At 33.5% G+C, this 14921-nt stretch overlaps 1 protein-coding gene across 7 annotated transcripts in view; it reads right to left on the reverse strand.

The window, feature by feature from the left end:
• The window catches only part of CDH18 (cadherin 18), a 530347-nt gene that overhangs the window by 57458 nt on the left and 457968 nt on the right, over positions 1-14921 (reverse strand). For all 7 annotated transcript variants that reach the window (XR_009208059.1, XM_058421421.1, XM_058421423.1 and 4 more), the window contains one exon: positions 7588-7755. Coding sequence is in view for 6 of the 7 variants with exons in the window: in XM_058421421.1 (XP_058277404.1) it covers positions 7588-7755 (168 nt within the window). In the remaining variant the exon portion in view is untranslated. The remainder of the gene's footprint in view (positions 1-7587; positions 7756-14921) is intronic.

Below are 14921 nucleotides of genomic sequence, written 5' to 3' on the forward strand. Positions count from 1 at the left end.
CCTTTTTGATGCCAACATCTCTTTCATAAAACTAAACTAAGAAATTTTTAAGAGTTATGTTTGGCTTACTCTTCTTTCCTGCCAAAACCCCCATTGCTATTGCCCTTTCTAAATGTATTTGAATCATAAGCAAAGTTGGTTCTTATTTGCAAATATGACAGTCAAAAACCTTCAGAACTCAAATCTTTCATACTTTAGCTTGCCTTGAAAATTTGAAGAACATAGAAACCTTGCATCAATTTAGAGAAAAAAAAAAAAAACACAAAAAAACAAAACAAAACAAACAAACAAAAAAAAACATAAAAAACAAAAAAAACCCAAAACAAAAAAAAACCACCCCAAAAAACAACAAAGCAATCCAACATTCTTTGATGGAAGAGACTCCTTTGACTGAAACAAGACTTGTACATCCCAATGCCCCTGCTTTTTACATCTCAGTGGAACACAGGAGTTATGATCGTGATTAAGATTTTAATCAGTGATGAGTTTATGTTCCATTACATTTTGCCTTTAGAGACAATAATTAAAAGTTATTGAAAACTTTCTGACTTCAGAATATTAAACTTTTGATCTTGGAGAACAAAAGTATTGTGGCTTCTTGTAAAAATTGTGATGTTTTTACCACTTACAGGTAAAAGCAGAGCTTAAAGAAAACTGGGTTTCTCCTGGATTTACAGATTCGCTACTTTCCTGTAGGTATTGAACCCTCAAATACATCTTTTCTAAGCAAATGGCATGGGAAGAGCAACATATGCACTCCATAGTAATCACTAATGAGGAACTTAATTGTTGGGTGTGATCTGTAGCAGTCTCTAGAGGATGTGCTCTGTTCAGCGTATTTTATGCCATTTAAAGGGGGACCATGGCTGCATCAGGTCTTGGGTAAAGCAGAGGGTAATAGCAACAGCTATAAAAGGGTTAAACTCCATTTGGACTGTGTTTGTTTCATTGTTTGTATGCTTGCTTTTCCCTGGTTCTAGTACAGCTAGGATTGTGATCACACTGGGATTTAAATTCATAAAGGACATGAAAATTAAGGCTTTCCAAAGTACACTTCTCAAAATGGAGTGCCCCTGTTCCCAATTCTCCACTCTGAGAGAAAAACAAACAACACTCCCTCATTCCCAAAACCATTATAGTCTTATTCAGAAATCCACAGAAAAACAAAAACAAACCAACAAAAACCTGCACTTTTTTTTTCTTTCTTTTCTGTCTAGAGTGTTTTGAAGTATTTTGATATGTATGATATATGTAATTCATAATGGATCTGGTACACAAAAATCCTTATGGACAGCATTCAATAAAATGAAATAAGACTCCATGGTACTGTTATGAGTGAAGTTGATGCACCTAGGTGGTGCTAAGACTCAGCATGTAGACCACATATTTATTACAAGTATTTAATCTGACTCTGACATAAATATATTTTTCCCCCATCAAATTTTCTGTAATATTTGAATTCCATAAACAATTCTGTCACCAAATTTTATTGTCATGAATTTTCATAAAATAAGTGTTTTACAATAAGATATTCAATACTCTTGATAAGTATCAAAATTATTTAATCAAATTTCACAGTAAAAACAGATTATAGAAATCACAGTTATTCTGCTCAGTGAACAAAACATCGTGAGATTTCCTATGTGATCAAATGGCATTAAATAACTCATGTCAGATTTCAGTGATTTATGGAACAATTTGGTAGCTTTAACTTCAAATATAGTGCAAATATTAGAACATACCATTCCTGTCACCAAAAAAAAAAAAAAAAAAACCCACACAACAAAAAAAAACAGAACAACAACAACAAAAAAACCACTTTAGATATCATTTTCCAGTCTATGGAAGCACACACACACACATACTCAAAGGTATATATACTCTTCTTTCCTAAGTCTCATCCTAACTCCCTTTTGAACCTAATGAACACATCTCAAGTAATGTGTTTCTCATACGTCCAAGGCATCCCATAGATGAATGATTAATTCTAGCACATTTCAAAGATACAATATGAGAGAAATTTCAGAAAATCACTCAGACCAGCAAGGCTTGCCTCTTTTACTGCTTTCTAGAACAGCTTCTTGTCCTTGTGCAGCAGCCTTGCTAAGAACGTGATTCTAAATACTTCTAGAGAACCAACGCCCAACATTCTCTGTTCTCTATTTAAAACTAACATCTTCACCAGGTAACATGGGCACACAACAGCAGCTTTCCCCTGTTACCTTTACTCTTGGCTGCCACAGTAAGGAGGAAGTTTCTAAAAACTGACAGAAGTAGTTTGGCCCCTCATTCTGTTTCTTATGTAACACATAAGCCATTTAAAAAAAAAAAAAAAAGAAAAGAAAAAAAAAAAGAAAAAAAAAAAAAGTCAGGGGCCTTTTGATAATTCTCTGTGAAGGCAGAAAATCAGTATAGTGAACCAGTATACCAAACACCAACTGTACACACAGAGGAAGTGTGACTCACTAGGCATCCACTTTGAAATCTTGAGCACTGACTTTGAAACCTGAGCATGCACTTTGAAATCTCAATCAATTTTACATATATCTACTTCTAAGAATATGTGAGAAGAAAAATACTTTTCAGCACCACAACTATATTGTGCAACTATTACATCAAAATGTAATAGTCACACAGATGGGAAATGATGAGCATGAAATAAGGAAAAGATATTAGTCTAATTATAATGAAAAATATCCGAATAAATAAGAAACCTTTAAAAGTAGAATAATTTCTGGACTGAAAATTTTCCTAATATTCCCTGGATACTGGATCCTTGCTGGATCCTTGCTGGATCAACGTGTAGAATTATAGACACAATAGAATGGCTTGGTTTGGAAGGCACATTAAAGACAATCCGGTTTTAACTCGTCTACCATGGACAGGGTCACTTTTCACTACACCAGAATGCTCAGGGCCCCATCCAGCCTGGTCTTGAACACTTCCAGGGATGGGACATCCAAAGCTTCAATGGACATCCTGTGCCAGTGCCCTCCTGATACCCAGTCTAAACTTACTCTCTGTTTAAAAATGTCCCTCCTGATATCATTATCTGCTCTTGTAAAAAGTTGTTCTCCATCTTTTTTATGTCTTTTTTATGTGCTGAAAGGCTGCAATGAGGTCTCTTTAGAGCTTTCTCTTTTCCAGGTTGACAACCTGAACTCTTTCAGATTGTCTTCATCAGTGAAGAGTTCCAGACCTCTGATCACCTTCATGGCCCTCCTCTGGACCCACTCTATCAGGTCCACATCTTTCTTGTACTGAGGACTCCTGACCTGGACACAGCACTCCAAGTGGGGCCCTCCAAGGGCAGAGAGGGACAACCACCTCACTCAACCTGGTGCAACTCCTTTGATGTAGGATGCAGTTGGCTTTCTGGGCTGAAAGTGTCCATTGACTGTTCAAGTCCAACTTTTCACCCACCAGAGCCTCCATGTCCTTCTCCTCAGGGCGCTCTCACTGGATTCTTCTAGTCTGTTTTCATGCCTGGGATTGCCCTGACCCAGGTGCAGACCTTGCACTTGGACTTCTTGAGCTACATTGGGTTCATATGGCCCCACTTCTCAAGCCCATAAATGGCACAGTGAACAGGATCTAGATTATACTACATATGCAAAAAATCTAATTTAAAAAGGTACAGTTGATCAGAAGTCAGTCATCTTACGAGAAATCAGTTATCTTTATCTTGTTTATTTAAAATCTGAGCTTCCTGAGGACACAAAACTTTTGCAATCCTTTTAATTTAATAGTCACTAGTAATTTTTAGCCCTTGTCCAATATCAGGCAAATCTAACAGAAGGGCAGAGACCTAAACCACATTATGATTCTATAAGCCTCTTAGCAGTTACTGGATGAAAAAAAGAGAAAGACCTGCTAAAAAACAGAGAAAATTTTGCTTCCCTCATCACATTTTGCAGGAGCCAAGTGGAAAAGAGAAGGCAGATAGCCTTGGAACAGTCACCAGGTAGGACAGGAGAGTCTGCAGCACATGGCAGTGGGGAGTGAGAGGATGCTGACAGGAAATCATGACAGTTCTCATGACAGGAAATCATGAGAGCTGGTTATGCTACATGGAACGGGGGATTCAGAAAGGAGCACACCTGGAGTATCAATTTCAAAACAAAATGAGTAGCAGATACTTTTACACTTAGTTAGCTAATGAGTTATATTAACAAGGCCAGATAGCGGATACCTTACCAGCACTGAACAGCGTTTTTGTCTGTTTCTGGGATGTGAGATTACTTTTTCAGTACAGGAGAATCTTCATATCATATTCCTATTTAAACATGGCTGTGCACTTTTCATACAATGATATTGTAAAAAGAGAGACCAAACTAATTGTGCATATACATAATTTCATGTTATGTTTACTATTGCCATGAAACTATCAAGCCTCAAAAATCGAGCTTTATAAGAAGTATTTTAAGTCATGAGTTGTATTTAAATTCTGCTTTATTCTAAGAAACAGAGCTAGATGTATCAAACACCAGAGTCTAGACCCTGGACAGAATGTAATCATTAGCACCTGAAGTACAGAGCATCTCAATAGAAGTCTCTGCCTAGTGTGATGATCTTGATACTATCAGAATCTCCTCACACTGAACTAAGCAAAACACAGAGAATTTATTCATCTTAAGCAACACCAGAAAGAATTAATGAAAGAAAAGTATACAGAATATTCTGATGTAACTCAAGGCTGATGACAATGCCATTAGAAGATAGAATATTTTCTATAAAATTATGAAATAAATTTATGACTATGAAATTAGGGCCCTCAGTCATCGACCACATGGATCCATCAGTGGTAAAACTAACAAGAACTGAGAGATGCAAAAATCTTCCCAGGCAGAGCACTGTCTGTCAGCTTACATTGAATAGATAGTTCATTAATTACATGTCTCTCGGAAGAAAGGAAATTTATGATGATGAGGAAAAAGAAATCAGTATTATACAAGACACACAAGAAGTAATAGATAAGCAAAAAATATGTGAGGTTTCAGGCTATTCTCCTGCCGAATTCACAACCCCATTTCCTACTTTTGAGACATACTACTACATTGTAATCAGAATTTTTCAGCAATGTTTCCTATACCAGAAATTAGACTGACAAAATTACGCAGTGCTGTTTCATATTATTCCTCCTAGATTTTTATATATATATATATTTTTTAATTTTTTTTTTTTTTTTTTTTTTGGGAAAACTGTTGCTCTTCTCTTAGGGCTTCCTTTGAAAGAAAGTCAGCTGTATTTAGAATGGAGAGAGAAACACAATAAACCCTTTCAAGTAGATATATTTACACCCTTTATTTCTAAGTTTTAAATTGGGGTTTAAAGTGTTTATTTAAGGGGAAAAATCCTGCATATTTTACTGCTCTTTACATGTCTAATGAACACTGATCTACCAAAGCCAGAAAGATATAATCTTTTAAATATATTCAACAAAGTATATTTTTAAAATAAAACAAATAGTAACAGCATCAATCAGATGTACTTCCCAGCATGTTCTCAAGTAAGGTACTCATACAGTTAGAATCAGATTCAAAACTCACAAGCATGGTAATGGAGAAAAGGAAACTAACCAAAAGTGGTTTAGCTGAGGCTCAGCCTGTCCCAAGGGTTATACACTCGATATAGGCAGTTTTGGTTAGCACTTCCCTTGAATTCAATTCTGAATGTGACAAGCCTCAGTAAGTCTCATTTAGCATTCCGTCTAATAAGGAAATTGAAGAGAAATTTAACTGAAAATCATGGCACACAAAGGAAACAGAGTAAAAATGAACAAAAGTTATTTCTTTTAGTGTAAGACTCATGTATATAGTTCATGATGGTAAAGCAACCTCTTTTAGATAAACTGTATTTTCATTTCTATTACTAAGATGTAGGTACTGCTCTTTTGCAAGGGGTTTAAAATACAGTTCTTGAAAAGAAGTAAAGAAATGTCACTCAACTGTGTATAGGACTCTTCTGTAAGGAAAGAAAGCAAATGTTTGTATTCTACAAGACTTGTTCCAGAAATAACATTTTATGTTAAAAAGAAAAAAAATATTAAAATACAATTTTATTCTGCCATAATATTTTTTTTTCATTAAATGTGAAATCTTTTGTCATTTTCAATGATATTAGAATCCCTTAAAACATATAAATTGTAACATGAACATTTCATATTCATTTTATTTCTGAAAAAAATATTAATACAGATAACTGCATATGCTAATGTACATTTCTGCCTGCCAATCAGTTTGCTATCTAAACACTTCCATTCAAAATAAAAGAGGCCAGTTCTTGAAACCTGATAGGGTAGGGATCCATTAGGGTAGGGATCCCGGTAGGGATCCATTCCTGCATCCATTGAATTTGCAGGAAACTTAGCACATTCTTTTTAATTTATCACTTGTTCATACATAAGCCTTAACTTTTCCCTTTCCAATATTTATGAAGCATTAAATAGAATGATGGATGCAATGAAAAATTTGTGGAACATAAAACCAAAAGTATTTTATTTAAGGGTGTGTTTCAAAAGCTGTCATTGTGAGGCACAGAGAAGATACTCATTTCTACAACACCCTTTCTAAACTTACTTATTGTTTGGCCAAATTTTATATAATGTGTATTTCCAGGGAGCTTTGTTTTTCCTTGGAGCCTTGTGATCTATACTATTGTTTATAAATCTTTTAATTGAAACAGCTTAAGGCATTTCCTGGTGGATGTACCTATAGGTATCAGCCCATTATGTTCCACAACAGCTCAAACAATGTTTGAGACCAGATTACAGTATTCTTGTTGGCCTTGAGCCAATATGCAGAGAAAATGCATTCATGTTCCAGAAGATTTTTAAATAAATTGTTGACTGAATTCAGAATTCCTACTAGATCCCAGCTACTGTGTCAGATCAACGTGTACCCAATGAGCTGGATAGAAATTAACTTCCAACTAGTGGTCACATTAAGATATTCTATTCTGGTATTTACCCTTGATATATTCATGTGATAATATAGTTTGAAATCAACATCAACAACTCATTTAACTATGATAAAGTCAGACTCCACCATTGCTCAACAATAGTGAGAAATATCCTAGATTTTGACCATCTGAAATTTAACAATTTATCTTAAAAATTTAGTTGGATATAGAGAAAACAGAAGAAAAAAATTTGAAGGATGCATGTGAAAGCAGCCAAAGGCATGTATTAAATATTCTAATGAATAGCCTTTTGTTGTTATCTACCATAGGAACATCATAGTTTACTTGTGAGATCAAAATCACACAGTTATTGAAAAATGCATTTGAAAAAGGGCTGGAGAATAACCCACATAGGAGAACAGTGTACTTTTGTAGACGATCTCAATATTATTCAATGGTTAGACTGAAAGAAATTTTTGCTGGTTTTAGTATTTTAGTTTTGCCATCTCTGTGCTTTATCTGGAAACACTGGAAAATTAAAAAATATTAGGGAATCCAAATGCTTTCCAAACTGCCTTTCCCCCGTGAATCTGACTACTAACTGGATTTCGCTAATAGCTTCTTAGTTTCCTTTCACTGAAAATCAATGTGATTTTCAAATCAGTTATATGTTGAAATTGTACATACTCTGAGGAAACCTGGGTGGATTGTCGTTGACATCTGTGAGTGTGATATTTACTGTTGTTGACCCTGACAGCCCTCCGACCTGCCCAGCCATATCTTTGGCTTGAATGACAACGGAATAATGCTCTCTGGCTTCCCTGTCCATGTTGTGCAAGGCAGTCCTGATGACTCCTGTAAGGGAAAGAAAACAAACAAACAAACAGAAGATCAGGATTAGCTTGTTCAAGCAAGAGCAAAGGCTGGGCATAACCCTTCTTTAAAGGCAAGGTGGAGCTAAGTTGTTTTCAGTTGTTTGTGTCATATATATATTTATATATATATATACACATATATAAAACACAAGTCCAGATGCCATTAGACAATAAAACTGCTGGATAATATCAATAAATTAAAAAAATATTAAATTGTTATATTATTAAGTAATTAATCTAATTTATAACATTTCTGACCCAAAATAACATTGCCAAAATAACAGTGTTTGCCCATGTAACTCTTTAAATAGCTACTTAATAGAAGAACTGATGAATTGGAACTCTTACCCCAAGGAATAAGACACAAGGTGTTTTCTAACAAAAGGTAATTTCTAATTAATAGATCACATATCTCTTAAAATGACCCAAAAGCTAGATTTTCCTGTTTGACAAATCTGAAAAAGAGTATTTTTGTTTCTGATACATGTCAACCATATAAATTTTTGTTTATATTTGACTTAATTAATAATTATAAAGAAAAAGATAAGATTTTTATTATTACTGTCTTAGAGAGAGGAAAAATAAAATTGAATGATCCTAAAGTTCTATTATTTTTTATCTATAATCATCAGAGGGGTTTTTTTTCACATTTAGTTACCTATACGTGTAGAAGCAAAGATTAAAATAAAAGTAGGAACAGATAACTCTGTGGGCACAATTTCAATTAGGAGACATTTTTCACTTATTATGATATCCGTAAATTAAAACTTGCTAATTTCTTTGATCACAGGCTGACAGAAAAATCATGGAATTCGGTAAAGAGAAATGTCAAATGCAGTGGTAGGGAACAAGTACATGCTGTGGACTGACTAGCCGGGAAGAGCATTTCAGATGAGAACCTGGCGTGCTCCTCAAGTTGAAAATGAGCTAGCAATTATTAATTAAAAATGTGTCCTTGCGGCAAACATGGCCATCGTCTTCCCAGGCTGCATCATGAAATGCATTTCCAGAAGGTTGAGAGAGGGGATTCTTCCCCTCTGTTCATCTAATGTGGAGTGCTGGGTCCAGTTCTGAGCACACCAGTGCATAAAAGACATTAATATACTGGAGTAAATTTCATAGAAATAAATAAAGTTATATGTAAAATGCCCAGTTTATTACTGTTACAGTTTTAAAGAGTTAAAATTTTAGCTTAACTTCTATTGGACTCTGAAAGTGAACTCTTGCTATAACCAGTAAGTAAATCTACCATAGCGTCATCAGATGTTACGTCTGGGTGAATTTTAATAATATAATTATTACTAATGCAAGAATCTTAAGAAGCAGAGCCTTACTCTTCAGGAGAATTTTATGTACAGCACAATTCTCAAGCTGTTTTGATTCCCACAGTTTCAGATGATGTAAAAAGTATCTTCCAGAGCATTATTTTTCTTGCATTTTAAAATTACTTTCTTTGCATATCTCCAATAAAACCATTTAGCCATTACTACATACAAAATGGAATATGAAGCTTAAACCATTGTTTCCATTTTGTTCTGAAAGCAAACCAAACAAAAATAAGGAGATCGATGCACAAAGTTTTTTTGGGTTTTTTTGGTTTTTTTTTTTTTTCAGTATCTATGAAATTTTAGAATTATTTTAACACAGTTTTGTTCTTTAAGTTACTTTCCATCAGAAGTGCAGATTTGGACAAAATGGTTAAAAATAGCATACCAGTCTGGTTTATATCATCAGTGCTTTTCTCCTTAAAACGGTATCATTTGAAACAGATATATTTTTCAGAAATTGACAATATATTGAAATATATTGTCAATTGAAAATAACCACAACTTATACACACTATAAATTTAGAAAAGAAAATTTACAGAGTCATTTAGATAAAAGAAACTCCTATAATTTAAATATGAATTTTCATCAAAATAAATGTGGTTCACAAAATCTGGTACTACTGTTCTGCAAATTCACTTTACTGATTAATAGGAATATGGGAATGTACTAGAACTGAGAATGTCTGACTTTGACTTTTCAAAGGAATTGTTTTATTTTTTTAAAACCAAAACCAAATGTATTATGCTTATTTACTTAAGATGTAAGTGATTTTTTAAAAGAACCCTTCTATTTCAACTTGTAACAGACCAAATGTAACATCGAACATGTCTTCTACACTATCTTCCCTAGTATTAGCCACTTATATTTTTAATTAAAACAAACAGAAAATCCCTTGATTTTTGCTTGCTTTCCACTTTGTTTGCTTCAAGAGGTATGATACTGAATCAAGGCTTGTAGATAGTTAATAAAGATTTGTGGATGACTCATCATGACTAATCATTTCATCTCTCTCACTTGCCAGATTCCTCTTCTCTGAAAACTGGGACAATTAAATTGGGCAGGTTCTTAATTTCAAAACCTTGTATGCAAAGTTTAGAATAAGAAAACTAGTTTTAAAGTTTTGATGGGCTGAAGGCAGAAGGTGAGAGAAGATTTAGTTCCCTATTTTTCCTGGGCTTCATGTACATTTATACACCCTGAAACCATATCATCAGTATGCGGTATGTACTTGCTGTGAGGACCTTAATGCTCTATCCCTGTCACTAGCAGCTCCACCAACTGTCTTGGCAGTGGAGCACTGAAATCATGCATAGTCTCAAATTTCACTATTGATCCCAAATGCGTAAGGAGAACTTAGTTGCCTTTTTCACTAAGATAATATTAAATGCTCCAGCAGTTTCTTTTAAAGTAGGAATTGCCCTGAGTATCTTCTATATATTTGGCAGGAGCTCCTATACATCCCACAAGAAGACAGGAAGTTAATCTTAAGAAAGATATTTCCCTGACTAAAAGGGTTACAAAAAAACAAACAAACAAAAAAAACCCCCACAAAACCACAAACCCCAAAAAAGAAAGCTGTCACAGGCTTTTTAAATTTAAACGCAGCCCTAGTTTTGTCTCATATTTTTCACGCAGCACTGTGACCCTGTTAACCAAGTACTTTCAGCTATGCCTTCAGTATTTATCCATCTTTAGTAGGAAAGGAAAAAAAAAGAAAATTAAAAACTCTAGATGTAGATGTCATTACAGGTACACCCCATACTGTTCCTGGTATTAAATGAAGAATTTTTACAGAAGTTTGACTGCTATGTCAAAAATGAAATACAATATATGGAAGGGTAAATCTATTGGAATGGAGCTGAGAAAAGCACACAGCCTTGGACCTCTGCCATGACAAATAGTCATAACTATTTCCATCTTAAAATTATGAGAGGTGAGGTTTTTGGGTTTGGGTTTTTTTGTTTGTTTGTTTGCTTGTTTCTTGTTTTTTTTTTTTTTTTCCCCACATGGAAGGCTTTTCCAAAACACATATTTTCTTCTAACTTTTTTTCTAAATTTATTCACCTCTGAACACCAGTTTTGCTAGGGTTTTTAAAGTTGGTGTTTTTTGTTTTTTTTTTTTGTTTTGTTTTGTTTTGTTTTGTTTTGTTTTTTGTTTTTTGTGCGTGTGTGTGTGTGACAATTTTGACAAATTTGGAAAGTACATTTTCCAATTTGAATTTATCTTTCTTGACCATGTATGATGAGAAACCTACTTACTTTCCAATTAAATTTTTAATACCACCTTTTTAATTGCAACATTTTTATTGTTTTATATGGAATACATGACATTGATGATTGATCTTTAATTTACTAATAAACCCACGGCATTTTTCTCCAGTGACATTTCCAAATTAATGAGACCAGAACTGCTGTAGAACCATAGAATCTCTTAATGTGAAAAGGACCTGTAAGGATCAAGTTCTACCCCCTGCTACGCACAGGAGTAACTAAAAGTAAACAAATCTTATAAGTAATTTTACTATAAAATGCTCTTAAATTTGATGATGCTTTTCTTGTTTTTGCCCATAACCACATAAACTCCTTTCTCTGTACTGACAGTTTTCACAACATTTTCCAATTAAGAAATTTCTTCATGATGGTTATGCATTTATCCTGAAAGTATCATATAAAACTGAGAAAAAAGAACACTGAGATGAAAGATTGATATATCTACTATTATGGATAACTCCTTTTCCTTCCTTCTCCCCAACACCTCTGGATTTCAGAAAACTGTGAAAATAACTTTATTTTTGGCAAGTTTTACTTCCCTTTCAAGCTTTCTGAATTCATTCCTGTTACTGAATTGCAGTCAATACTGTTTTTTTTACCAAATTTTCTTAAAGACACTTCTATGCTCTGCAGCATCTGACAATGTGTTATGTTGTCTTTTTTAGCACTCTGTGAAGAACCATTTAACTTACATAAAAGAAAAGCTACAACAGAAGGATCTTCAGTAACTGAGACTGTAAAAATCAAGACTTTTTAGTTCAAGTGCAGACAAATAATAAGAAAATATCTGCCACAGCCAGGTGCATAGCTATGCATTTACTGAAGTCTATTACTATGTACTTACCTATTTGTCTGGTACACTTGAAATAATTTATCTTATTACTTACACAAAAGAAGAACTCATTTAGATTCAGTAACTACTGCAGAATTTTAGTCATCTTTATTTTACAGCCTACTCCTGAGTGATGTCTGAATTGCCCCTGATAAAAAGGCTCTATTTTATAATTTTGAGCTCAGGGGTTTTCTATCTAGTGGGGAAAACCAAAAGAAAACAGTCACACAAATCCACTTTAATGGCAAACTATTTTGTCATGGGGAAGTAATTAATTTTTTGATTGGAAAATTTCCATTCCGTTGTTGGAACATGAGCCTGGTCACTAGAGATTTGATGAAGGGTCAGTAGGTCACATTTGATCCCCCATATTCTAGTTTCTTATATATTTGTCTTGCCATGATCATAGACAATTATGATTCAAATGTAATTTTAAATATCTCTTTAATAGCTAACTAAATGTGGGAGTTTACAATTTACTGAGGGACTTGAAGTGTTGCAGATGGTAATCTCATTAATATTCTTTCTTTTGGAATAAAAGCACTATTTTTATCACTGCTTTTTCTAGGGTATAAATTTAGCCTATAAATTTATTGTAACTTAATATTCTGAACATATTTTTTATATTAAAACACATTTCAAATTCTAATATTATTCTACCTTGAAAGGGGAACACAATTTTTTTCGTTTTAAGACAGATACTGAAAAAGTCAGCAAACACTTTTTTTTCCCATAAAGTTTCAAAAAAAAGTTAAAATTTAGAACTCCCAATAGATGTTGATTTGAATTTATGATTTCATTCAAAATATAACCATAAACAGATATCTGCAATATAAAACTTATGGCCTTACTCCAAATTCTGAATTATTCTATAACAAACATGATTTTTAATCTAGCCCTTCGACTCATATCTTCTTTATATAGCTAACACTTTGCTCCTTTACAGGGACATACCTACACACTTCAGGGATAAAAGTTATAGCACTATAGAAATGACAATTAGTGGTCAATTTTCTTCTCTGGTCATAACTATAGTACTGAAAGACAGTATATCATCCCTTAAAGAAAATTAGCACTGAAATTAAATACATGAATTCACCATTTAAGGATGACTGCTAAAAAATAAAAAATACTGAAAAATAGAATTATTTTAAAAGAAAAATAGTAGACATTTTAAAGAAATAGGCTAGAATAGCATTCATTTGGTATTAAAAGAAGGGGTGGATTTACGAGACTTATTGTGCTACAATGAATACTCCCAGGAGAAAAAAAAAAACAAAACAACCCAAACCCAAACTATTAGTATAAATAGCCTTCTCTAAAATCTTTATGTGTAACAGAAGAAATTACAAAAAAAAAAAAAAAAAAAAAAAAAAAAAAAAGAAGAAGATTTTGCTGATGCCTCGTAAATTAAGGAATCTGAAGAAATTTTCACTGAGTGGAAAATACACAAATTTATGTGTCAATTGCATGAATACCAAATGAAATCACAGCACCTCCCAGTTTTCATAATGGGATAATCAAATTAATTAAATTAAAAATTTGCTGTCAAGACACCTCCAGAAAGAAGACAATAAACTCTAAGGTACAATATGCAAGTGCTGAAATCAAAGGGATATCTACTATAGAAGTAACCCCAAATTTTTGCTAATGGTTGTATTTTGTTTACTTTGAATCCACACAGAAAGAAGTTGAATAGAATTGGTCTTACATTGATCCCTGTGGAGCTCTGGAGGAATCTCTTTGTTTCATGACCATTCTGTCTTGATGATAACTTTTTTCCTACCTCCCAGGTAGCCAGTTCATAGCCATTTAATATATGCTTTGTTGCCACGACTAATTGCTACTTATTTAACTAGAATTGCATGTGGCATGGCAATTATCTTTTTTGATATAATCTGCCATTTGTAAAACAAAGAAACCAGGTTTGTTAAGCATAGCCTATGTTGCAGAAAAACACGTGGAAAGGAATTATTGCTATTTCTGTTTCTTAATTGGCTAAAGTATTTCTAGCTTCCCCATTTTTCTTTTTTTTACTCTTTGCCTAAATTTGCCAGCCTCATATTGCAAACTGTTTTTGCTTGGCCTTTCAGAAAACTGGCACATATTTAAATGCTGCAAACTTGCTTATCTATTTTACTAAGGAAGACTCTACTACCCTTTCTAGATTTGGAACTGGACAACAATTACAGTTCCCCCATTAATCTAATTCTGTTCCTATAAGAGTCAACAATCCAGGGTTGAGAAAAGTGGAAATTCTGCCTTTTTATTTTCATGTGCAGATTCTGAAAAACTTCAAAAAAGCATTAATTCCTCAGAAACTGTTTATCAGTATGCTAAGTCCTGAAAATGTGCAAGCAGTTTCTTTTGAAGTACAAATTGCACACAAGTTCCTACGATTTTTCAGATATAAAAATATAGTTAAGCATTCTTTCAAGCAAATCTCCTACCTGAGTGGTTTTGACCTCATCTAAAATTGTTTTTCTATTTTTGAATACACATTTTTTTCCACACAAAATTGTTGGAGATGTGGTATGGAAAAGGAGGAGAAAGCCTTAAAGACAGACTTGAAATAAAAACATTTCTGTGTCTTGGTAACCTGTTACTATATATTAATTTTCTTCATAATTGTGCAAGATTGAATAATTCAATTTTGATAGACAACATCTTGGTACTTTTGTACAGACTCATGAATTCTTTTGAATTGGAACCTG

The sequence above is a fragment of the Hirundo rustica genome, chromosome 1, assembly GCF_015227805.2.
Source record: "Hirundo rustica isolate bHirRus1 chromosome 1, bHirRus1.pri.v3, whole genome shotgun sequence".
Classification (NCBI taxonomy): domain Eukaryota; kingdom Metazoa; phylum Chordata; class Aves; order Passeriformes; family Hirundinidae; genus Hirundo; species Hirundo rustica.